Source organism: Dendrobates tinctorius, unplaced genomic scaffold (assembly GCF_039654945.1).
Source record: "Dendrobates tinctorius isolate UK_male_01 unplaced genomic scaffold, ASM3965494v1 ptg000184l, whole genome shotgun sequence".
In the NCBI taxonomy this organism is placed as follows: domain Eukaryota; kingdom Metazoa; phylum Chordata; class Amphibia; order Anura; family Dendrobatidae; genus Dendrobates; species Dendrobates tinctorius.
The window spans coordinates 16,399,620-16,425,972 of record NW_027361851.1 but is presented as its reverse complement, the minus strand read 5'-3'; the positions used below and the strand labels follow the sequence as shown (position 1 = coordinate 16,425,972).

At 47.2% G+C, this 26,353-nt stretch overlaps 1 protein-coding gene across 1 annotated transcript in view; it reads left to right on the top strand.

Moving 5' to 3' along the window:
• LOC141055140 (serine/threonine-protein kinase SBK2-like) overlaps positions 1-26,353 on the top strand; it is a 183,114-nt gene that overhangs the window by 53,105 nt on the left and 103,656 nt on the right. Inside the window, exon 2 of the mRNA XM_073552121.1 lies at positions 10,078-10,253. Coding sequence (XP_073408222.1) covers positions 10,088-10,253 — 166 coding nt within the window. The 5' untranslated portion in view covers positions 10,078-10,087. The remainder of the gene's footprint in view (positions 1-10,077; positions 10,254-26,353) is intronic.

Here is a 26,353-nt window from a genome sequence, read left to right as displayed (position 1 = left end):
AAAAAACACACACCCACTCAAAAATTTTTTCTTTGGACTAGAAATGGCAATGAGATGTATTTATTTCCCAAACTACTATAAACACACACCTGTTTAGGAAAATTATTTCTTTGGCCCATAAATGGTAATGAGATGGCAGGTGCCAATTATTTATTTGCAACACTACTAGAAAACACGCAGCAGTACTGAAAATTTATTTATTTGGCCTATATATGGCACCAAGATGGCTGATGCTGATTATTTATTTCCCAGCCTACTAAAAAACACACATCAGTCCAGAAAAATTTTTTTGGCTTATGTATGGCAACAAGATGGCTGATGCCAAATATTTGTTTCACTGACTAGTGAAAAAACACATACCAGTTTAGGAAAATTATTTATTTGGCCTAGAAATTGCAACGAGATGGCTGCTGCCAAATGTTTTATTTCCCAGACTATTATTAAACAAACTCTGGCATATTAAAATGTTTTATTTGGCCAAGAAATGATGCTAATTATTTATTTCCCAGACTATTAAAAAAAGCACACAAATATGGCAACAAGATGGCTGATGGCAATTTTTTGTTTCCAAGACTACTAGAAAACACACAGCAGCTTAAAGGCACAGTATTTCTACTGATGGGGCTGCAGAGTACAAGCATCGGCTTTTTGGCACAGTTTTCCCACAGATATGGGTTGCAGATTACACACAGTGGCTTTTTTTGCACAGTACTCCCATAAATATAGGTTGCAAAGTCCATACAGGGGCTTTTTTGTAAAGTGAGTAGTCAGAATGTGTCCCCCATTCCAGCTGCGTCCTTTACCTGCAATAATGAAAGCTGATTGTTGGCAGAACGTATGATCTGGCCTTTATACAATACTTGACATGGCTGTGTTGGCTCCAGAAGAGCCGACAGTCTAAGAGCTTGTTGATTGGCTGCACTGCAGTGTATTAATTGCAGGTACGCGGGATGCAGTGACGAGGCAGTAGACAGGAGGAACATTAAGATGTAACTTTTATATATATATGCCTATAGGGGCTATCTCGAGCAACCAAACAAATTAACAGCAGTTATCCTCGCAGGGATCAACACAAGAATACACTGGTAACACAAACACGACTAACCCGGCAAAGACCGGTCACTATAGGTCCGCGGTATGGCCGACTACAGGTCCAGAATGTTAACTACATCGTGTCACTTATCCTCTCTGACGTCCGGCAGAGCGATGGTCGATGATGCTTCGACGTATCAGCCGCTGGGCCCAGCCGACGAGGATTTGGCTGAAACTTCAGGTGTTCCTACGCCCCGGCGAAGTGGGGGCACAGCAGGTCCCTGAAGAGTTCCTCTGTGTCGCACCTCCTGGCGGAGGTGGGATGGTGTCGCCTGGGGTCTGGACGGCGTAGGCTGCAGCCGCGAGCCAGAGCCGAGCTACGGGGGCCACAGGCAGCAGCAGGCAAGCCGCAACCGCGGGCTGGAGTGGAGCAGCAGTGGCTGTTGGCAGCAGTGGACAGGCGGCACCCGTGGGGTGGAGTCGGGCATTGGCTGCCACGGGCAGGAGTGGTCAGGCCACACCTGCGGGCTGGAGTTGGGCAGCAGCTACTGCGGGGTGGAGTCAGGCGGTCGGGCCACACCCGTGGGGTGGAGTTGGGCGTTGGCTGCCGTGGTCGGGAGCGGTAAGGCCGCACGGGTGGGGTGGAGTCGGGCGTTGGCTGCCGCGGGCGGGAGCGGTCAGGCCGCACCCACGGGGTGGAGTCGGGCGGTGTCTCTCCGTTGGACGCCTTGGTGCCATCTCCCTTCTGTTAGTGGTGAGTCTCCCATCAGTCTCTCCCGTCGCTGCTCTGCTCTCCTCTGGTTCTGGCTCTCGCTCTGGCTCTCTGGCACCCTCTAGCTTCCTCTCTTCTCTCCTGCTGCGTTGACTGAGTCCTGCTGGAGTCCTCAGCCCCCTTTATAGTAGCTCCTTCCCCAACCTTTCTAGAAGTCTCTGAGGTCCGTTACCCAATTGTGTCTCCTGGAAACGGTCTCCCTAGGAACCTTGGTGACTGTCACCTTGGTTCCGGCCCAGATACACAGAGGGGACTCCTCCTCCTACACTCCCCCATCCTGTATGCTCGCCAGTCCTCGGGCGAGGGCTTGGGGAGGCATGGGTCGGTATCTTGAGATGAAAGTTTCCTTTGCCATATGAACTGATCCTGTTCGTAGCATTCAGGGGGTTTGCCAGCTGTTGACCACTCGGAGCGTCTTGGTTCGACTGTGGTGGAGTCTTCTCGGGTGGTGGAAGGTGGCGTGTCGGTCGAGCCTGGTAGGTCCACTGGGATATTATTCCTTGAAGTGTCCGTTTGTACTGCTGGGAGGTCTTCTTCATCCCATACTGCTGGCAGAGGTTCTGAGACCTGAGGCATGGTCTCGGTTCGTGTGGGGTCGGTGGAAGTAAAGGGCCGTAACATATTATGGTGCACGGTACGGGTAGGGAGATCCCCGTCTTTCTCAGGTTGTATTTCGTACACTGGCCCGTCGGGGCTTACTCGGCACAACACTCGATATGGACTTTCTTCCCAGCGGGGTTCCAGCTTGTTCTGAGGGCGCTGATCTCATATGAGTACCCAATCCCCGGCCCGGAGGTCGATGGGTTGAGGCAGAGTCCCCCCTGGATGTTCCAGGTCCTGGAGTTTTGTGTGGATGATTCGGTGCAGGGTTTGTAGCCGATGCCGGTGGTTCCAGACCCACGACGAAACCCCTGTCCACGGTTGTTGCTCTTCGGGATTTAATTCCACCTCTATGATCCCCTTGCCTTACCAGCCAAATTGCAGCGAGTAAGGGGTGTAACCGGTGACTCGGTGTACCCGGTTGTTTTAAACCCACACCAGTTCAGGGATGTACTCAGGCCAGCGGGCCTTCTGGTCGCTCTCCAGAGTGCGTAACATTTGAATTAGCTTTCGATTAAATCGCTTGCAGGCCCCATTCCCCTGCGGGTGGTACGGAGTGGTCCGGAACTTATCGATACCATAGAAACGTAGAAATGTAGCTCTTCCATGACCTTTCCCAGGAAACACGCCCCCTGATCTGAGTGTATTCATTGGGGGCAGCCATATACTTGGATAAAGTTTTTGCAAATCGCGTAGGCGGGCGACCTTGCAGTTTGATCTCGGGTAGGGGTTACCACGGCGAATTTGATGAAATGGTCCACCATGACGAGACAGTGTTCATACCCCTGGTGCATGGGGCCAATGGTCAAATAGTCAATCATCAAGAGTACAAGGGGTGCTGATGTTACTATTGTTTGTACTTGGGCCCGCTGTGGGGGTGGTTTAGCTAGCTCGCATAGGCGGCACGCCCGGCAAGCCTCTTCCACTGCAGTTTGTAAGCGAGGATGGTACGCCATTTGCTGTAACCACTGAAAAGTCTTTTGAGCCCTGAAATGAGCCCCTTTTTCATGGGCCTCTCGAGCTAGTTCACCAAGTTGGGTTCCTGGCGCGACTACCTGCCAAGCTGTTGCTGATGTCGTCCGCGATACTGCCTTGCGGTACAATAGTTCCTTTCTGATCACTAATTTCTCCCATTGGCGCAGCATTAACAACGTGTCCTGAGTCAAGGTCTGCCTCTGGGAGTCGTTAGGTATTTTGTCGGTGGCCACCCATTGACGTAGGGGTCCAATTTCTCCATCTTCCTTCTGTTGCTGGATCCACTTATCACGGGGTTGTTCTAGCATGCCTCTTGGGGGCTCCATATGGGATTGCTCTCGGGTGGTGGCCGTGAGTCCGGCAGGGGCCAGAGCGAACGGCGTTTCCTCTCCTTACAGTTCATCTCGACTTTGCCCTGGGGTTGTACGTCGGATCCTGGAGAGGGTGTCAGCATGTACATTCTCCACTCCACTTTTATAGATGATTTTGTACTTGAATTTGGCCATCCAGGCCACCCATCGTTGCTCCAGAGCCCATAATTTGGCATTTTCGAGGTGGGCCAGCGGGTTATTGTCAGTTCATACCACCACCTCGGAGCCCACCAGGTACTCTGTGAACGGCTCCGTCATAGCCCACACTACTGCGAGGAGTTCAAGCTTAAGGGAGCTGTAATTGTCGGGATTACGTTCAGAGTCATGGAGTGATCGACTGCTGTAAGCAACCACTCTTTCCCGGCCATCTTGGACAATACAGCTCCTAGCCCATGTAGACTGCCATCAGTGTGCAGTATGAACGGCTGCGAAAAATCCGCATACGCTAACACCGGGGCGTCTGAGAGGGCAGCTTTGAGATCTCAGAAGGCCTCTTATTGCGATTCGCGCCACTGAATCTTCCATCCATTCGCTCCGGCAAGGGCCCCTTTCAGCAGGTCTGGCAGGACTCGAGCACGTCATGCAAAGTTCTTTACGAAGCGACGGAAATATCCGGCCAGCCCCAGGAAGGCTCGTAAATCTTTTACTGTCTCAGGAGTAGGCCACCCTTGGATCGTGGCGACCTTTTCCATGGATGGTCTAACGCCTTCGGTGGAAATGGTATGCCCCAGGTATTCGATCTGTGTATGAAACAAGTGGCATTTCTGGGGCTTTGCCTTCAACCCGTACTTCTGCAGCTGCCCGAGTACCTGCCCCAACCATCGCAGCTGGTCCTCAAATGTGGCGGCATAGATGATGATGTCGTCCAGGTATATCAATGTGGTCTCGAAGTTGAGATCTCCTAGACACCGCTCCATTAGCCGTTGGAAGATCTTGGGGATGTTGGCCAGCCCCAAAACGGCATGCGATTAAATTCGAACAGTCCCATGGGAAGAATGAATGCAGTCTTGGCACGGTCTTCCTCTGACATTGGCACCTGCCAGCACCCGCTGGCCAGATCTAAAGACTAGAAGTATGTCACCTTCCCCAGGGTGGATAGGGACTCCTCTATCCAAGGCAGTGGGTATGAGTCTTTGATGGTACAAGCGTTCAATTTCTGATAGTTCACATAGAACCACAAGGTGCCATCCTTCTTGTGGACTAACACGATGGGGGCCGCCCAGGGACTTTCTTGGATAACAACTTTCGCAGCATTTGGCCCAGTAAAGATTTCACCTCCTGATATAGTTGCAGGGGAATCTGCCGATACCGCTCTCTCATGGGAGCCGTTCCTGCCGTGGGAATGCTGTGCGTAATGACTGTGGTACATCCAAAATCATCCTCATGGTTGGCGAATACCTCCTGGTACTGGTGCAAAAGCATTTCTACCTGGAGAATTTGGGTCGAGGTAAGGCCAGAGAGTTCTGCTAGTATTCTCTCCAGGATGGCTTGGCCCTTTTCTTCGGTCGAAGTCCCGGTGGTCTGAAGAGACTGGATAGACACCGCCCAAGGATCCCCGGTCTGCACTTTTAGTTGGAATGCAGGGGTCGGAAGCACCTCTTCCAAAGGTCTCACCAGCTTTGCCATTTCGGCTCGTGGCTTCAGGACGATGTCTTGGTCTTCTAGGTTGACGCAGCGCACCAGGACGGTCCCTTTCCACACAGTGGCTAGGGTGCGGGCCACTAGGACTCCAGAGGGTACGTGTTTCAAGAAGCACGGCTCCAACTGCATCTCTACTCCCTCCAGGGGCACAGGGGCCCGGATAGGCAAGGCCACTACTGTCTGTCCAGGTGGCAGCACAAATGGAGGAGCCGCCAGCGCGATCACCTTTCCCAGTACCTCGCCTTCCTGGCAGTCCTGGAGGACTAACGCTCCCCGCACCAACTGCTGGAAGACCCGCCCTTGAGGCATGCGGGAGCCCCACTGGCTCAGAGTCTCTTGCGTGTGCTCATTGAGGAGGAGGTTGCCAAACTCCCGCAGTATGTTCATACCAAGGGTAACCGGATGTTTGATGTTTGCGTCTCCCTGGGTCAGGACCACTCCCCGGCGGCTGAGTGATTTGCCGCTTAGCGAAATCTGCATCCAGACTACTCCGACGAAAGGAACCGGTAGCTGGTTGGTGGCTACCAACTTTATCACGGACCCCCACTGAGGTCTCACTGCTTCGGGAAAATGCTGCCGAAAATAAGTCTCTGGCATGGTCGTTACTTGCGACCCCATATCTACTAGACATCGTATGGCACGGCCATCGACCTCTGCCCATACCACTGGACACTGCGCAACCAGTTCTTCGTGACTTCCACCACCCCATACCCCATGTGGTGGGCTCTGGCCCCAAGCAGCCTCCCCCCAGCTCAGGGTCCTCTGATTTTATTGGCCAGCGAGGCAGGTTGCTCCTGCAACGTGGGCACTCTCGGGCGTAGTGTCCCAATCCTCCACAATCGTAACAGGCAATTGGTCATGGGAACCGACTCTGGTGAGGGCCACGATGGTTCATGCCTTCTCTGCCCGGCCCTAGCCAACTTCTTGTGGCCTCTTTTTTCGCTTTGGCCAATTCGCCTTTAATATTTTGAATCTCTTGCTTCACCTGTTGTACCCAGTGGGGTTCACCCAGGGCACTTACGGATGCTTCGAAACTCCGAGCCATCCCCACAGGGACTGTCACCCCTTGCTCCTGTTCCCAAGCATGTGCCTCCTTTCCTATCTCTGAAAAGGTCAGATGTGGGTCCACTCGTACCCGCTCTCGCAGAGCCTGTTTCGTCAGGGTGTCTCTTAGCCCGGTCACTAAAAGGTCACGTAATGTTACGTCCATGGTCCCCACGCCGACCCCATCCTTCCTTTCAATGGCTACAAACAATTCCTGCAAAACATTCATATATTGCATCACTGTTTCCCCCTCTTTCTGTATGCGACTAAACATCTGGGTTCTCAGTTCTCCCACATCAGTTGGGTCCCCATGGGTCTCCTCTAAGATCTCTAACACCCTGACGAAGGTGTTTCGCTGCCCCGGGGGCCTCAACATTACGGAATCCCGGGCCACCCCGTCCAATGCCATTAGGGCCACTTCTGCCTCTAGGTCAGGGGTCAGCGGATGCATCCTAAATAGCCCACGCATTAGCTCCTTCCAGTTCCACAGCATAGTATTGCTGCCGGAGAACCTGGGTAAATTGCTCAGCATAGCCCCCAATGATAGGCTGGTCCATGGCCCACCGTTGCCCCCCTGGCCCACACCATCTCCGCTCAGAGACTGCATCCTGCCGACTACACCAAATGTAGTAATCGCAGGTACGTGGGATGCAGTGACGAGGCGGGAGATGGGAGGAACTTTAAGATGTAACTTTTATATATATACATATGCCTATAGGGGCTATCTCGAGCAACCAAACAAGTTAACAGCAGTTATCCTAGCAGGGATCAACATAAGAATACACTGGTAACACAAACACGACTAACCCGGCAAAGACTGGTCACTATAGGGCCACGGTATGGCCGACTACAGGTCCAGAATGTTAACTACAACGTGTCACTTATCCTCTCTGACGTCCGACAGAGCAATGGTCGATAATGCTTCGGTGTATCAGCCGCTGGGCCCAGCCGACGAGGATTTGGCGGAGACTTCAGGCGTTCCTATGCCCCGGCGAAGTGGGGGCAAAGCAGGCCCCTAAAGAGTTCCTCTGCCTTGCACCTCCCGGAGGTGGGACGGCATTGCCCGGGGTCTGGATGGCAGCCGCGGGCCAGAGCCGAGCTGCGGGGGCCACAGGAGGCAGCAGACAGGCCGCAACTGTGGGCTGCAGTGGAGCGGCGGCTGCTGCGGGCGGCAGCGGACAGGCCGGTCCTGCAAGGTGGAGTCGGGCGTCGGCTGCCATGGGTGGGAGTGGTCGGGCCGCACCCGCAGGGTGGAGTCGGGTAGTGGCGGCCACGGGTGGCAGCGGCCAGGCCACATCCACGGGGCAGAGCCGGGCGGTGTCTCTCCTTTGGACGGCTCGTTGCCGTCTACCTTCTGTTAGCGGTGAGTCTCCCTTCAGTCTCTCCCATCGCTGCTCTGCTCTCCTTGCTCTGGTTCTGGCTCTCTGGTGCCCTCTAGCTTCCTCTCTTCTCTCCTGCTGCGTTGACTGAGTCCTGCTGGCGTCCTCAGCCCCTTTTATAGTAGCTCCTCCCCCAACCTTTCTAGAAGTCTCTGCGGTCCGTCCCCCAATTGTGTTCCCTGGAAACAGTTTCCCTAGGAACCTTGGTAATGGTCCCCTTGGTTCTGGCCCGGATACACAGAGGGGATTCCTTCTCCTACAGCAGCCCTTCAACAAGCTTTAGTAGACTAGCTAACTTGGACAGGAAACCAGACGTACAGTAAAAAATCCATGTTCAGAGTGCGGTAACAGACACTAGGAGCCCAGTACGGATCCCAAACTTTACCGTTTGGGTTCGCTCATCCCTGTTCGCCTTCAAACTGTCACTCAGCTAGCTGCCTCATTGTCCTGTATCTCCAAGCTACTATACTCCCCTGTATCTACCCCAAGGGAGAACTTGCTCAGTGAGCAGCAAACTTCTTTGTATTGTAAATGGATCTCAGTGTTTCCAGCTGCTCATGTAGATCCAGTACATGGGTTCCAAATGTCCAACATGCATATATCTTGCATACTACTATGCACCCCCACACGGCTGTACAATGATTTCACATATGTGACAAGAGGTATACTGGATGGTATTGTCAATAATGGAGCACATTTTACTAAAGGGAAGTGCAACAAAAAGTATTATATACAATTGAAATCAGTGAATTAATGCAAGTCCAACTGTTCTTATTTCACCAAGTCCAAAATCACTTAATCTCAAGTTACTTAAGAGAGAATTTGTCTCCAGGCTTTGCCACCTAATCTGAGAGTTGCATAATTTGGAGACAGTAACCCTGATTCCAGTGATGTGTCAGTTACTCGACTGCTTGCAGCATTTGTAAGAAAATCACTATTTTATCAGCATGAAATTATCCCAAGAAGACTAGTAAACCTGCTGCATTTAGTATTTCATATTCATGATCTTTGTATATCCCTGCCCACATCACTGAGTGTCAGCTTCTGCCTCTGAACACTGTACTTAGAAAGCTGGCAATCAGTGGTGAAGCAGGGTTTTACAGAGCTCAGCATTCAGAGAACTGGTAGATCTACAGCAGTGAAAACAGTGATTTTATTAAAACTGCAAAAAGCACCTTAGTAAGTGACACATTGCTGGAATCAGTGTCTCTGCCCTGATGTCATCATGCTGATCTGAGATGGGGAAGTAAACAAATGGTCACAGATACCCTTTAAGCCTCTAAAAAATCATACTTGCAAGCTCAATCAATTCCTTTTGTTCAGATATTTTGTGGCATACTTTCTTGACCTTAGCAATAATATAGCCTGCTGATCACCGCAATATTTGCTAATAAATAAAACAAAGTTCAAAAGGATATAATTAGGTCATGGCGCTTGAACTAGCTGAGAATAAGACAACAAACACAGTGGTCAAAAGTGAAACACTAAAGGACAATATAGGTACTGTATTTGCGCTGAAGTTCAAATTACAAAGAAAGGAAGAAAACCATTAAAAGAAAAAGCTTAATCCGAAAACATACAAAGCTCAAATGGAGTTCAATTGATTTGGTCAATGATCACATTAGTATTTGGATTTACAGATGACTCAACCAGTTGTTAATTGGATTATTGGGGGGATCAATTTGCCATACACCTTTTAGGTATAAGTAAGGCACTAGGTAATGGGAGTTCCAGAGGAATCGCAGTAGCCCTCGTAAGTTGTGTGCGGTTCAGCCCAAGATGGAAATAAAATCAAACATAGTATCCATAATATCAATACATTGCTGGAGGATTACGGTAACTATGTATCATTGTAGAAATGACAGGGAAATATGGAGACCTGCGCAGTCCATGTACTCTCCTGGATGCAGCTATAGGAGGTGGTACTAAAATCCACAAACATGGAGCACTGTCACGGCCGGTGACATCCGCTCTGTGCGACTCGTCCGGCAATCCGCAGAGAGAAGCTCAGCACGGACAGGACCTTCGTGACGTATATACTCACATGAAGGTCACGTCATGGAAGCCAGTATGAGGCTCTGAAAGGACCAAAAATCCAACACGTTTCAGAAATCAGATGATTTCCTTCATCAGGGTCCCTGACCGTCACACGTTGGATTTTTGTGCTATATTACGGGCAGTATATGAGCATAGAATAAGTTGTAGTACTAAGTTTTACTGGGTTATATACTAAATAATCTTTAGTATGATTTCATTTTTTTAGATCTGAAGACATGAACTCAAACATTGGAGTGGCAGCAGATAATTTGCTAGAGGAGATGATGGAAATCACTGCTCAGAACCTCATTACAATAAAGGTAGATGACCATTACAAGTTCATCAAACAACTGGGGAAAGGAAAATATGGTCAAGTGACTTTGGTTGTTCATCGTCAAAAAGGTAAAAAAAGAAAAAAATTGTCTAGTGGAATCGTACAGTATACACAGCTTTACATTACAGCTTAAAGAGTAACTAAATGTCTTTTAAATCTAATTATTTACCTGCTTTGCAAAGTTGTCACATTATCTCGCTTCCTTGTCTTCCTAGTTCCATGCTGAAAGGGCTGTGTTAGGCTGTGGTCACATGCATGGCGTCATTCTGCGGCATTGCACCAGCGCAGCTTCGTGTCACTCTGTACTTTATGGCAGTTTCCCTGCACAATCTTTTCATCTTGTGTAGGGTGACAGGGAATACAACGCTGACCGTCGCCTACCATTAACTGTTTGCATGTAATGTGCAGCTGCATCTCTATTTTATTAATACTGAACATTGAGAATATTATTGCCTGCAGTACTAATCACTGTCCACAGAAGGCCACTGTTTCCCCTGCAACTACTTGATGACTCTGGTTTAACCCCTTAGTGACAGAGCCAATTTGCTACTTAATGACCAGGACAATTTTTACAATTCTGACCCACTGTCACTTTATGAGGTAAAAACTCTGGGACACTTTAACGGATCCCGCTGATTCTGAGACTGTTTTTTCGTGACATATTGAACTTCATGATAGTGGTAAAATTTATTCGATATTAATTGCATTTATTTATGAAAAAAATGGAGATATGGCGAAAATTTCTAAAATTTCACAATTTTCACAATTTTAATTTTTATGCCCTTAAGGCCAGGATCACACATGCGAGAAATACAGCCGAGTCTTGCATGTTAATACCCGGCACTGCCGCCGGCACTAGAATCGGAGTATGTGGCCGCATAGCAATACATGGAGCCGCACGCTCCGCTTCCGAGTGCCGACGGCAGTGCCGGGTATTAACATGCAAGACTCGGCTGTATTTCTCGCATGTGTGATCCTGGCCAAAATCAGAGCAATGTATCACACAAAATACTTAAGAAATAACATTTCCCACATGTTTAATTTACACCAGCACAATTTTGGAAACAATTTTTTTTGTTAGGAAGTTATAAGGGTTAAAAGTTGACCAGCGATTTCTCATTTTTACAACAAAATTTACAAAACCATTTTTTTAGGGACCACAAAGTCACTTTGAGAGGTGTACATGACAGAAAATACCCAAAGGTGACACCATTATAAAAACTAGACCCCTCAAGGTGCTCAGAACCACATTCAAGAACTTAATTAACCATGTACATGCTTCACAGGAACTGAAGCAATGTGGAAGGAAAATATTAACATTTAACTTTTTTTCACAAACATTTTACTTCAGAGACAGTTTTTTTATTTTCACAAATGTAAAAATAGAGAATGAACCACAAAACTTGTTGTGCAATTTCTCCTGAATATGCCGATACCCCATATGTGGGAGTAAACAGCTGTTTGGGCGCATGGCAGAGCTCGGAAGGGAAGGAGCATCATTTGACTTTTTCAATGCAGAATTGGCTGAAATTGAGATCGGATGCCATGTCGTGTTTGGAGAGCCCCTGATGTGCCTAAACAGTGGAAACCTATCACTAATGACACCATTTTGGAAACTAGACCCCCCAAGGAACTTATCTAGATGTGTGGTGAGCACTTTGATCTCCCAAGTGCTTCACAGAAGATTATAACCTTAGAGCCGTGAAAATAAATAACCCGAACTCTAAATTTAGCTCCAACCCTTACTTTAGCCCCAACAGTAAACCTAACTTTAGCCCCAATCCTAACCCTAATTTTAGCCCCAACCCTAACCCTTAATTTAGCCCCAAACCTAACTTTAGCCCCAGTCCTAACCCTAACTTTAGCCCCAACCCTTACCCCAATTTTAGCCCTAACCCTAACTTTAGCCCAACTCTAACTCTAATGGGTAAATGGAAATAAATGCATTTTTTTTTATTTTATAATTTTATCTTAACTAAGGGGGTGATTAAGGGAGGTATGATTTACTATTTTTTTTTATTTAGGGTCTATCACAGTGATCAAAATGAACTAATAGGAAAAATCTCCTGTTGTTGCCGGGTGAGCCTGCCATTTTTTTACTGGAAGAAGACTCTGGTGGCTGTGGGGGGAAGCAGGAGGGCCCAGGGACACCAGAAGGTACCAGGAGGGGGGATCGGGAACCCTATTTCTCTCTCCTCTGATGTGCGTTTTTTTTGCGGTCGTGGTTATACCATTAATAATGGCAATTTCAACCCTGGGGTCTGTGAAAACCAACCCGAATCATGTTCTCTGGGGTCTCAGCTACCCCCAGCAGCCGAGACCCTGGAGAAATTGTAACTCTGGGAGGCGCTATACACTTAAACCTCAGCGCCGTTAAAAAGCGGCGCTGTGGTTTAACTACCCTTAGCTGCCGCCGTTAAAAGGTGTATCAGCGGTCGTTAAGGGGTTATATTGGTTTATGCAGGATTTTTATTCAGAGAAAGTTAACCAGTCAGTGAGGAGCAGCAGAAACAGCCAGTCTGTTGGCAGAGCCTTGTGTTAAGTTAAATGGACTCTGTTCTGCTCGTGTGAACTGCAATTTGGGGAGAATAACACGGAAGCACAGGCCAGGGGGCAGTGCACGCAAATGTGAGGAAACGACTGATAGGATGGGGTTGGTTCGGTGGCCATCTTAGAAAAGAGAGGTGAGAGGTGGATGTATGATGTCTCCATCAAGCGCCATTCAGGGAGCCCAAATCACCAGGAACCGACATCCGTGACAAATCCGGAGGGCCCTCTAGCAAAGTTGCTATGGTACCAGTTAGAAACACGTCATCCCTTGGTCAAACAGCTGTTGTCCAGTTGAGCTCATCTCTGCAACAGCATAATGGCCAGACAGATCGGTAGACAGGCAGACACTCAGGCATATACAGGCACTTGAATGCCTCAGCTCCCATCAGACTCTGCTTGCTGAACTACTAGTGACTTACAGAGATTGCAGCATTAAAGGGGTTGTCCGGGCTTTTCACATAATCTCAGTGCATATCTGGGCCGCAGAATGTTGACAATAAGTAATTTACCTTCTGTGGCTAGTCTGAAGCGTTTCCAAGATATCATCTCTTGCTTCTATGAAAAATATCCAGGGGGGTGTGTTCTGGCATTGAAATGAGAACTGGTCGTTTCCTCCTCACTAGTTTCACTTTCCATAGATCAGTGTTCAGCGTGTGTCTGGGGGAGGAGCAGCTGGGTGGTCCTGCTCTCTGCACTGAGGCTGCTAGAGGGGGAGGATTTGTTACTATGTGAGGAGGGCTTGTTCATGTGGTCGGGGAGGGCCTGTTGCTATGGAGGGTGGGGTTGTTGCTATAGAGGGCAGGTTTTTAGTAGAGTAGGAGGAAACGACCAGTTTTCATTTCAAGGCCAGAACACACCCCCCCGGACGTTTTTCATAGAAGCAAGAGATCATATCTTGGAAACCCTGCAAACTGACCACAGAAGGTAAATTACTTATTGTCAGCATTCTGCAGCCCAGGTATGCACTGAGATTATGTGAAAAGCCTGGACAACCCCTTTAACCCGTAAGTGATGGAGCTAATTTTGATTTTAATGACCAGGCCAAATTTTTTAAATCTGACCAGTGTCACTTTATGCGGTAGTAACTCTGGAACACTTCAATGTATCTAAGTGATTTTAAGATTGTTTATTTTTTTTGTGACACAATGTACTTCATGACAGTGGTAAATTGTTGATCAACATGATTTGCGTATATTTATTAAAATATAAAAAAATTGCAAATGTCATCATTTTTAAACTATAAATTTTTATGCCCTTAAATCAGATAGACAAACTAATTTATAAACAACATTTGACATATGTTTACATCTGCATAATTTTTTAAACTTTTTTTTGTTGGGCTATTAGAGGAGTTAAAACTTTAGCAGCAATTTCTAATTTTTTAAACAAATTTACAATACCGGATTCATTAGGCACCTATTCAGATTTATATGGACTGTGAGGGGCCTATATGTTGGAAACCACTAAATTGATAACATGTCAAAAACTGCACTCCTCAGAAAGCTCAAAACTGTTGTCAGAAAATTTTTCAACCCTTCAATTGCTACACTTGAATTAATGCAAAGTGGAATGAAAAAAAAAATTAGTTTTATTTCTAAAATCTTGCTTTAGCTCCAAATTTCTCGGTTTTGCTAGAAGTAACATCAAAAAGTAGACTCCACAGAGTGGAAGCAGCAATATTTGAATTTTGGAACATAAATTTGTCTGAAAGAGACAGAGGTCACCATGCAGTGTTTTCAGGGCACCTAAGGTATCCCCCCTCCACAACTGACACTATTTTGTAAACTACACCCATCAAGGATTTGATCAACGGGGTAGGGTGAGAATTTTGAACCCACAGGTATGACACAGAGTTTGATAATATTAGGTCATCATTAAGGGTAAGCGAGCACTAAAATGCTTGGGTGCTCATTGCTCGAACCAAGAAATTCCTAATACTCGCAAGCTCGTTTCGAGTAACGGGCACAATGGAAGTCAAACTTTTTTCCGGAAGACCCTACAAAGAGGACTGGAGGTAGTGAAAATGTTCAAATGGATGGGAAAAATGCTGAATGGAAGGAGAGCAGCACGGGGAAGACCCCTGGAAGCATCAATGACACCCAGATTGCTTCTGAGAACAATGGTGTCACAATTCTACTCCACTTTAAGGAGTTACAATAAAACATTCCAAACCCACGAGAAATGTAATTTTACAGGAAAAAAATTAAGAAACATTTTTTGCTGTATAATGACTTGTATATAAGGCAAAATTTAAAAAGGATTTAAAAATAAATTTATTTAAGTAAACCTAAATTGATTTTTTAAAAAAAAAAACAGGAAGTTTCAGATTAATTTATGATGAAAGTAAGAACTGCCAAAAATTAGGGACTTGGATATGTATTGGAATGCCTAGACTCTTAAAGGCTATGCACTTTTGAGGGTTATATACCAAGGAAATGTACTCCAGACCAAGGAATAGTCTATGCATGAGCAATATAATACCAATAAAGGCATGTTGAGTTAAATTTTTGCACCATTTTTGCATCTCTTGGCAGGAAAAATGCAGCTGCAAAAATTTGTGGTTTTTGGTGCTTTTTTGCCCTGCGTTTTTCGTTGATTTGACAGAAGCCAATGGTGAAAATTGCAGGGCAAAAATACACAGAGAATTAACATGCTGCAGATTTGAGGTTTATATTGCATTGAAATGTACCCACACATATGTTAAACTCTATGGATGAGCAGTATAATACCGATAATTTTTTGAACAAGCTTTTTGAGGCAACGAACTGTACCCAAGAAGATGTAAAACCCTATGGATGAGCAATATAATACCAATAAGGGTATGGACACACAGTAAAATTTCTTCTCCATTCATTTCCTGGCAGTAAAAACGCAGCTATGAAAATGCTCGTTTTTCCGTCTTTGAAGCGTTTTTTGATTAATTTTAAGTGAAGTCAATGGTGAAAAACGCAGGGCACAATTGCACAGATAATTGACATGCTGCAGATTTCTTTTTGCTTGAAATCTACAATTCAAAAACAGTTAATGTGTGTATTATGCTTTAGGTTTCTCATTCACTTTGCTGGCATCAGGTTTTGTGACAAATTCGCAACAAAAAAATGATACACAAAAAAGCACCAAATCTGCAACGTGTGAACAGAGCCTAAAATTTTTAACACATTTTTTCAGGCTTATGTAGCAACAATATCTACTCAAGAATATGTAAAAGTCTAAGGATGAGCAATATATTACACCGATCAATTTTTTAACAATTTTTTTGAGGCTTATTTATACGGCCAAAATGTACTTCAGACCACAGAATAGTATATGGATGAGCAATTTAATACCAATTAATTTTTAACTTGTTTTTTGAGGGTTATAAACAAAGAAAATGTACTCCAAACCCCAAAATGGTCTTTGGATGAACAATATAATACCGATATATTTTGAACAAGTTTTTACTAATAACCTCCCATGATAGCATACCAGAGGATGTTACCCTCTTTCATAATAGGGATGAAGAGGTCATCCGACGGTGTGCTGTGCCAACAGCAGATACCCAGAGAAATAAATACATAGCAAGGCAGCAGGGGACCGACAGGCTTACCTCTCCACCCCAGATGCTGCTCCGTGAAGGACTCAGGATTTGTTGTGTCCCACGAATGGGAACAACCTGTAATGTATATTTCTCTGTGTTTAGTTCTTCCTCCAATCACCAAAATTCCCTGTTGTTGCTAGGAAGAATTAGACTGTGAGAAAATTGTCCCTATGTGCCTCCTGTAGTTGAGCTCTGTATTAGGTTGTTCCTCCCTTCTTCTTCAGTTTAGCCTACAGCAGCCTTTACTCAAGACGCATGTGTACTCCCCTGTACAAATTACCCCTTTTTACCTACTGTTCATTGTAAACTAAGACAAGATTTTGGAAGAAAACAGCATCTTTTCTCCTGGCCTTTCTACAGTTGCATTGCAGGGTGGAGTTAAAACTATCTGATAGGGATGAGCTTTCCGATATTGAAATATCGGAAATCGGCCCGATATTTGCAATATCGGAATCCGATTTCCGATTCCGATATTTTTTTCACATCGGAATTGGAAATCCCATTATCCTTCAGTCTCTGAGCGCTCCGTGGAGCCAATCAGGAGCTGAAGAATTGCTGACAACATTGTGTAACTCCTCTAAGCTTGGTAGGAGGTGTCCAAACTTGCTAGCTAGGGGCTGAGCTGCGATTGGCTGGCTAGATGGTGTGATCAGGCAGTATAAAAGACTGCGCCTGCCATTTTAGCCTCACTCTACTGTGAAAGCAGATAGGGATAGGTTGCTGTTGGAGATAGGGAGAGATCTCGGATCTAATAGCGATACAAATTGTTTTTCAGTGACTGTAGCATCCCCAGTGTGTTACAGAAGCAGTCTTTTTCCTCACTGACCCCACTCAGTTTCATTTTTTGTGCTATGCAGGCTCTCAGTGAGGTGCTTAGTGAGACAGTGCAGAGCACATTCACTGCAGCTGCTGCAGCTCCTCTTGCTGCAGCACTGTGTGGTGTGTGTCTCACTGCCTTTTCTTTTCATCCCTTAAATCCCCTTCCCCTATTTTTTCCTAAAAGTTAAACACTATATAGGGATTGTGCTGTGAGGGACCCAAACAACCTCTGTGGCTGGTGCCACACAGCACCTGGCCCAGTCCCGGAGAATCCTTTTTTTTTTGTATCACAGCAGTGTCATTTACTGCGATGTGACATCCGACCGTAATGTGTACACCAATACCACAAACACACGTTACTCTTTGTGTAGGCCACACTAGATTCAGATAAAGTGTAGCAGACACACCATCATCATACAGTGTCATTAGTGTTTCTTATACCTGTTTGTAGTCCTACAGGAATAAGCACACTAATTCCTAATAATTACTTTCTTGCCATTCTGAATCCATCAATAGAGATGAAGAAGGCAGGGAGTAAGGGACGTCCCCGCGGCGGCCGCGGAAGAGGTGCATCAGCAGCTAGACATGGTGCACATCCAGAGCAAGCAGCAGGCCCAAGTCACTCAGCACCTACTTTCACCCGGCAGCAGTCATTTATGCACAGCTTTTTAGGAGCGCAGGGCCATAGGCTGATAAGAGAGGATCAAGTAGAAACCGTTGTTGGTTGGATGGCAGCTGAGGAATCCACCTCAATGAGCACAGCATCCTCCCAGGACCTCTGCACCACATCGGGTCAGGCCACTGAAGAGCAGCACCCATCTGCTTCTTCACCGCCCACTAAATTGCCCAGACATTCAGAGGGCCAGGAGCCAACCTTAATCCTCTTCTCAGAATCTGTTGGCTTGGAATCTGTGTGCCATCCAGACAGCATTCCTGCAGCTGAAGAAGAGGTAGTATGCACAGATGCGCAACCACTGTGTCCATCTGAGGAAGAAGTGGAGGGTGGGCCAGTGCCCACAGTGACCAGACCCCAGTCAGCAGATGATGATGAAACTCAGCTGCCAGTTTCTGCTGGCGAAAGTGTATTGGATGACGAGGTCCTTGACCCATCATGGCATGCTGAGGGGCAGCAAGCAAGTGGGGATAGCTCAGAGGAAGAGCTTGCAGGTGTGGCGCAGCGTGGCCATCCACGTGGGAGAGGAAGAGGGAAAAATTGGTTGTCAGCTCCCACAACTTCAGCACCCGTTAGGAGCAGGGCTCTTTTAAAGAACACAAGGGGTGCGCACAAGAGTTGTGGTGCATGGGCCTTTTTCGACCAAGTTGCAGATGACGTTACAGTAGTCAGATGCAAGCTTTGTCGACAAACTGTGCGGAGAGGGAAGAACGTCAGCAACCTTAATACCACCAATATGTTGACGCATGTAAGGAAGAGGAACCCTGTGGAGTGGCAGCATCACACCCAAGATGATTCGCCACCTGCAGCTGGTTCCCCACCTTCTACCTCTTCAGCCACAGCGGCCACCTCTTACTCCAGCTCGCCAACAGCTGCTCCCGCTTCCTCGCCAGAATGCCAGGGTGCATCTGCAGGCAGTGTTGTACGGCGGCACACTGTTTGTACTTTGTCAGCATCAGCATCCCAATCACTGGCATCCTCACACTCCCAATCCAGTGTGCAGCCATCTGTCACACAGGTGTGGGAGAAAAGGCGCCCGTACTCGGCAAACCACCCATGAGCACAGGGCATGAATTCTCACATTGCCAAACTGCTTGCAGTGGAAATGCTACCATTCTGGCTGGTGAGCAAGCCAGTCTTTATCGATATGTTGGGGTTTGCAATCCCACAATACAGCGTTCCCAGCCACTTCTACTTCAGCAGGCAAGCCGTCCCCGCCCTGCAACAGCATGTGGAGTGTAAAATTAAGCATGCGCTACAAAATGCAGTCAGCATGGCCAGGGACGCTACATTTCCATCATCGCCCATTGGGTAAATGTAGTTGAGCCTGGAACTGAAGTAGACAGTGCAAGTGCGCGGGTCCTGCCAACTCCACGAATTGCAGGCCTCTCCTCCGTACAAATTGACTCCTCCTCATACTCGTCAGACTCACCTGCACCCAGACGTACCACAACAACCGATTTCAGCACTGCATCGGCCAAACATCAACAGGCCGTGTTGAAATTGTTTTATCTGGGTGATGTTAGCCACACCGCAACCGAGCTGTGGAACACGCTCAAGGAGCAGAGTGACATGTGGCTTGCGCTGCTCAACCTCCAGCCAGGTATGGTGGTGTGTGACAACGGCCGAAACCTGGTCGTGGCTCTGGGCCTAGGTGGTCTGACTCACATTCCATGCCTTGCTCATGTCCTAAACTTGGTGGTGCAGAGTTTCCTTAGGAACTATCCTGACCTTGAGGAGCTGCTGCACAAAGTCAGATACGAGTGCTCTCATTTGCGGCGTTCAAGCATGGCTGCATCGCGCCTTTCAGCCATGCAGCGCAGATTGGGCCTGCCCGAGCACCGCATCATTGTTGACCTCCCCACCAGGTGGAATTCGACTTTGCATATGCTGCGGAGGTTGTGTGAGCAGCAACCTGCAATTATGGAGTTGCAGCTGCAGCAGGTGCGAAGTAGGCGACACACATCTCAGCCCTCCCACTTTACAACCACAGAGTGGGCATCCATGAAGGACATATGCACCAATTTGAAGTGCTTCGAGGACTCCACTCTGATGGTGAGCATGGATGCTGCCCTACACAGCCTGACTATTCCCCTTATATGCCTTATAGAATCATCACTTAAAGGACTAAGGGATGAGGTTTCTCTGGAGGAGGAGGAGTATCATGAGACACTTGCACCAACCAGGCAATCTTCATCGACCCGGTTGGTACAAAGCTCTGTGGGTGCCTCACAAAGGTCCAGGCAGGACACAGCAAGCGAGGAGGATGAGATGGACTATGAGGATGAGCCAGAGGAGGAAAGTACACAGCGCTCTACTAGTTGTCACCAGATAGAGCGTGGATGGGGTGATGCAGAGCAGCCAGAGCACATTCCTCCAGCTGGTGACAGTGATGCATGGCCAGTTGGCAGCCTTCAGCACATGAGTGACTTCATGCTGCAGTGTCTGAGAAACGACCCACGCGTGGCTCGTATGCTCCACACAAATGACTAATGGATGGCCACCCTCTTTGATCCACGTTACCGGGACAGCCTTTAAAGCCTAATTACACTGTTGAACCGGGCGCGTAAAATGCAGGAGTACCAAGATGCACTGGTTAATTCACTCATGTACTCTTTTCCACCGCATAGCAGTGATGCGCGTGCACTAGCAGGCACCTCAGTGCGTCCTGAGCCCAGTGGAATCCGTTCAGAAGCCGGTAGCAGAAGCAGTACATCTGCTACTGACAGGTTCAGTATACCCAACCTGTTCCAACGGTTTCTGAACCCGCAAACAGTTCGGGCACCATCAGCACAGAGAGTGCAACGCACTAGGAGGCAACGTTACCGTGACAAGGTGGCACAATACCTCTCCACCCCTGTCAGTGTGCTTCAGGATGGATCTGCCCCATTCAAGTTTTGGGTCTCCAAGTTGGATACATGGCCCGAGCCTAGCCAGTATGCCTTAGAGGTCCTGGCTTGTCCTGGTGCCAGTGTGATTTCTGAACGTGTCTTTAGTGCAGTTGGCAATGTACTAACAGACCAACGTACCAGACTATCCGCTGCAAATGTGGACCGGCTTACATTCCTAAAAATGAACCAGGCCTGGATTTCTGGTGACTTTTGCTGCTTGGGCCAGAGTAGACAGGTTACAGGCATGTTTGGTAGCAGTATGCATGCTCTGTCATGTGCCTATGTTGCACACAGCGTCATCTGTTATGCCAGTGCTCTGGCCTCTACTACCAACATCTAGCACCTGGTTCTGTGACTGACTCTTTCACCTCATGCTGTTTTCCATGGGCTCTAGTACCGCCAGCTAGTGCCCATTTCCGTGACTGCTGATTTCACAGCATGCCGTGTTTCTGGGCTCTAGTACTGCCAGCTAGTACCCATTTCCGTGACTGCCACTTTCACAGCATGCTGTGTTTCTGGGCAACAGTAACACCAGCTGTACCTTGTTAGACCAAAGTGGAAAAAAAGGACGACAGATGCCAAACACCTATAGGCAGAAGCACAAGAGGCGGGATCCAGCCACGCCGGCTGTTTCCTGGCAGTGAAGTGCGGACACAGGTGCCTCCCCCGAGGGGTAAACCGAGTTCCAGTATCGCCAGCTGGTTCTCGGGAGTGCCCAAGGGCACGGGTACCTCCTGCTCCAAACCGTGTTTCGACAACGCTCGCCGTTACACGGTTGTGTCCGCCGCACTGTTCCACGCCCCCGCCGTACATCATTCCGGCTCAGTTTGCTGTCTTCCGTGGTGTCGGCAGTGTAGGAGCCCCCTACGTGGACTCCGGGACCTCGCGCTCAAGGCTGGTCTCGACAGTGCCAGTAGGCCCTCCTCCTCCCCTGCTGCGACTGCGGAGTAAAGAAGACTGTGTCCGGGTTGCGGGGGCAAATGTGGCTCTTGCACCTTCTGCCGAGAAGACATTACTCCGGTAGAAGACCCAAGACAGGAAGACAAATGCAGAAGACCCAAGACAGGAAGATAGATGCAGAAGACCCTAGACAGGAAGACAGATGCAGAACACCCAAGACAAGAAGACAGATGGAGATGTCCCCGGACTCCTGTCTTTTTGCTCTTGAACTTGCGTCTTTGTGGGGTTTTTTGGGGCTTCTCGGCAGTGCTTTTGGCTTATGTCACTACTGCATTGTGGTATTCGGGCTACAGTAATGTCAGCTGTTGCCCAGTACAGCCACTGGCACTTTTACCTTCTGCTGCTTATCTGGGTTCCAGTAACGTCAGCTGGTTCTCAGTAGAGTCAATGGCTTAGGTCCCTCCTTTGTGGTATCTGAGTTCCAGTAATGTCTGCTGGTCCTTGGTAGTGCATTCTGGCACAGGTTACCTCCTGCTTAGTTATCGGCCTCCGGTAACATCAGCTGGTGCCCGTTAGTTCCATTGGCTCTTATGCTGATTTCTGCTGCCTATACGGGTTCCAGACTCACCAGCTGGTTCTCTCAAGTTCCTGTGCCTACTGTTACTTCTGCGTATTTCCTCTGGGTTTGGGACATTCTGCGACCAGCCAATAGCAGGATAACCATAGACAGAGGTTTATGAAGCAGTAGGAGCAGATGTACATGAACCAAAAGCAGAATGTCAATATGCAGAATTACTGAATAACAGTAATATAATCAGCAGAAGAAGACTAAGCATGGAATAAAGGGAGTGTATCCTTTCCTCCACGTGGTGCTCCTGGAAACTCCCTGCAAAACAAGGTGAGCTGAACGCGGACACATGTCAGTCAAAGGGCATATTGATACCACCACTGGCAGTTTTAATTTAATAATGTAAAATCACTAACCCTAACTATCCCTAACCCCTAACCCTTACCCTACTAACCATAAACCCTAACCCTACCCCAACTAATCCTAACCCAAAGAAAAAACACCTCTGTTAAGAAGATGGCGACCAGTTTTCCTGCTACAGCTTTCGCTTTGTGCATTTTTCTAGCGATTTTTTTGCTCCTCTGCCTCTGCAAAATCCTTCCCCATTATCCTGAGGTGTTTCCCCTCCATTTTATCCATTATATAGCACTGTAGTGGTCATTTTGTAATTCCGATTTTTTCTCCCATTGACTTGCATTGATATTGGAAATCGGAAATTCCGATATCCGATATTTTTTCAATATTGGAAATCGGAATTCCGATATGATATTGGGCAATATCGCTCATCCCTACTATCTGAGGACGCCTGGTTTTGTGAGTACAAGTATACAATTATCTAAGAAACTGATAGAATGCTTGGGACTTGCAGTCATCAGGAAGAGTCAGAATAGTAAAAAGGGGTAGTGTTATGAGTTCATTTTCTCCTTCACCTCTGATTCTGATGAACTCTCTCTGCTGGTGAAAGGAGGTAGTGAAATTGATCTGGATGGGAAGAACCTGTCATCTGAACAGGTGGAGTGTGATTGGACATCTGGAATTTCTGAGTGGATATAAGGCAGCCGACGCCCTGCAGGGTTGCTGGTGATCCTTTCTGCTCTGAGCTCTGGCATCCAGTTTAGTTCCTGTCTACTAAAAGCTAAGTTTTTGCTCTGCTATTTTTCCATAAGATTTTGTCTGTTTACTTAGTGTTTGTGTTCAGCCTGCCCTGGTTGGGATGGGCTGAACTCCATTTTTGTCTCTGATCAGTTGATCTCTTTGCTCTGTCTTCAGAATATACCTGAGTACTGATATAGTGATTTTGAATTCTAGTGACTTCAGGGCCTTTTCTATCAGACCTGTTGGACATTATTTTTGGCAGGGTTTTTTGCGTGATTGCAGCCAGCATCTTTTCTGTCCTTTCCTATCTAGTTAGTTGGGCTCCATCATTTCCTTAGCCTGTCTTTCTGCCTGTGTGTGTTTTCATCTGTTTCTCACCGACAATACATGTTGGGGTCTGTCTATTGCTTTGGGGTCTGCTCTGGGGCAGTTTAGATTTCTTTCTTTCTTTAGACTTATTTAGCTAACCGGCTGTAACGAGGGGTCTAGGGCACCGTAGGAACCCCCCACGGCTACTGTTAGTTGTGGTGAATAGGATCAGGGGTCTGCAATCCGCTAGCTACCAACCTGTCCGGTTTTCTGGACTTAGCTTGTGTTTTTGTTTTTTCCTCCTCCGGTGACTCATTCATAACAGAATCACCAGCCATACCGCAGATTCTAGGGTACTCAATAGCAGGAAAGAATTGTAGAAAAAAAAAAAAAGTGTCAGAATTTTTTTTTTGTGTATATTTTAGGGGGAATTTTTTCTCAATGGAGATTAAGCAATTGTCTGATCGTGTGGAGCAGATCACTGCTGAAGTGCGGGGAATTTCTACCTATCTTGCTCATTCACATGCTGCTGAACCAAAGATCCCTACTCCTGATGTGTTTTTTGGGGATCGGTCTAAATTTTTGAATTTTAAGAATAATTGTAAATTATTTTTTGCCTTGAAGCCTAACTCATCGGGGAGCTCCGTGCAGCAGGTTAAAACTGTCATCTCTTTGCTGTGCGGCGATCCCCAGGATTGGGCATGTTCTTTAAAACCTGATGATCCTATTCTAACTAATGTGAACGCATTCTTTCAAGCCTTGGGGTTGTTGTATGATGAACCTAATGCTATTGATCAGACTGAAAAGGCTGTGTTGGCATTGAGCCAGGATCAGCATTCTGCAGAGTTGTACTGTCAAAAATTCCGAAAGTGGGCGGTCCTTACTACCTGGAATGATGGTGCCTTGGCAGCTCTCTTTTGGAAGAGTTTGTCAGAAACCGTAAAAGATACTATGGTGGGATTTCCTGTTCCCTCTGGTCTTGACGATTCTATGTCATTAGCCATTCAGGTTGATCGGCGTTTGCGTGAACGCAAAACTGCACGAGAGGTGTTGCCACCTGTTGAACAAATGTCTGAACCTATGCAATGTGATACAGTTTTGTCTAGGGCGCAACGTCAGGAGTTCAGAAGGCATAATAAGCTGTGTTTTTTTTGTAGAGATGCCTCTCATATTATTTCTGTCTGCCCTAAACGAGAGAAACGTTTTGCACACACATTTGATGTGGGTGGTGTTCAACCTAAGTTTCTTCTGGCAATTACTCTGATCTGCTCCCTGTCCACATTTTCCGCTAAGGCTTTTGTGGATTCGGGAGCAGCTCTGAACCTGATGGACTTGGATTTTGCTAAACGTTGTGGGTTTCCTATGACACCTCTGCGGATGCCTATCCCTTTGAGGGGTATTGATGCTACTCCTTTTGCGAAGAATAAACCTCAGTTTTGGACCCAGGTGGTAATGCGGGTCGCCCCAGACCATCAAGAGAATTGCAGATTTTTGGTGTTGCATAATTTGCATGATACCATTGTTCTGGGGTTTCCTTGGTTGCAAATCCATAATCCAGTTTTGGATTGGAAATCTTTGTCTGTGGTGAGTTGGGGTTGTCGGTGTGCCCTTAGTGACGCTTTTCTCCACCTCTCCCCAGTCGCATGATGTTCCTGACTATTTGGCTGATTTTTATGATGTATTTAGTGAGAATGAGTCTGCGTCTTTGCCTTCTCATAGGAGTTATGACTGTGCAATTGAGCTGAGCCCTGGGTGTAAATTTCCCAAGGGTCGACTTTTCAATTTATCTGTACCCGAGCTAGAGGCTATGCGATCCTATATTAAGGAGTCATTGGAGAAGGGTCATATTAGACCATCCTCTTCACCCTTAGGTGCTGGGTTTTTTTTCGTGGCCAAGAAAGATGGTTCATTACGGCCTTGTATTGACTATCGTTCCCTCAACAAAATTACTGTTAAATATCAGTATCCGTTACCCCTGATTTCTGATCTATTCTCCAGCGTTAAAGGTGCTTGCCGGTTTACCAAGCTTGACCTCAGGGGGGCGTATAATCTTATTCGCATTAAGCATGTGGATGACTGGAAGACGGCGTTTAATACTCCGGAGGGACATTTTGAGTACCTGGTGATGCCTTTTGGGCTCACTAATGCCCCTTCTGTCTTCCAGTGCTTCATGAATGATATTTTCCGAGACTTTGTGGATAAATTTTTGATCATCTATCTGGATGATATTTTGATCTTTTCCAGGGATTGGGACTCTCATGTGGAACATGTTCAGACTGTGTTCCGGATTTTGAGGGAGCATTCCCTGTATGTCAAGGGATCGAAATGCCTTTTTGGGGTACAGAGGATTTCATTTTTGGGATTTATTTTGTCTCCGTCAACTATTGAAATGGACCCGGCCAAGGTACAGGCCATTTATGATTGGGTTCAGCCCACATCTTTGAAGGCCCTCCAGAAGTTTTTGGGTTTTGCTAATTTTTATCGTAAATTTATAGCTAATTTTTCTGGTATTGCCAAACCATTGACTGATTTGACTAAGAAGAGTGCTGATGTGCTGAATTGGTCTCCGGAGGCTGTTTCTTCCTTTCAGGAGCTGAAGCGAAGGTTCACTTCTGCTCCGGTCATGCGGCAACCTGATGTCTCACTCCCGTTTCAGGTAGAGGTGGACGCTTCTGAGATTGGTGCAGGAGCTGTTTTGTCCCCAAAAGATCCTGTAACATCTAAAATTAATCCCTGTGCTTTCTTTTCCCGAAAGTTCTCTCCATCCGAACGTAACTATGATGTGG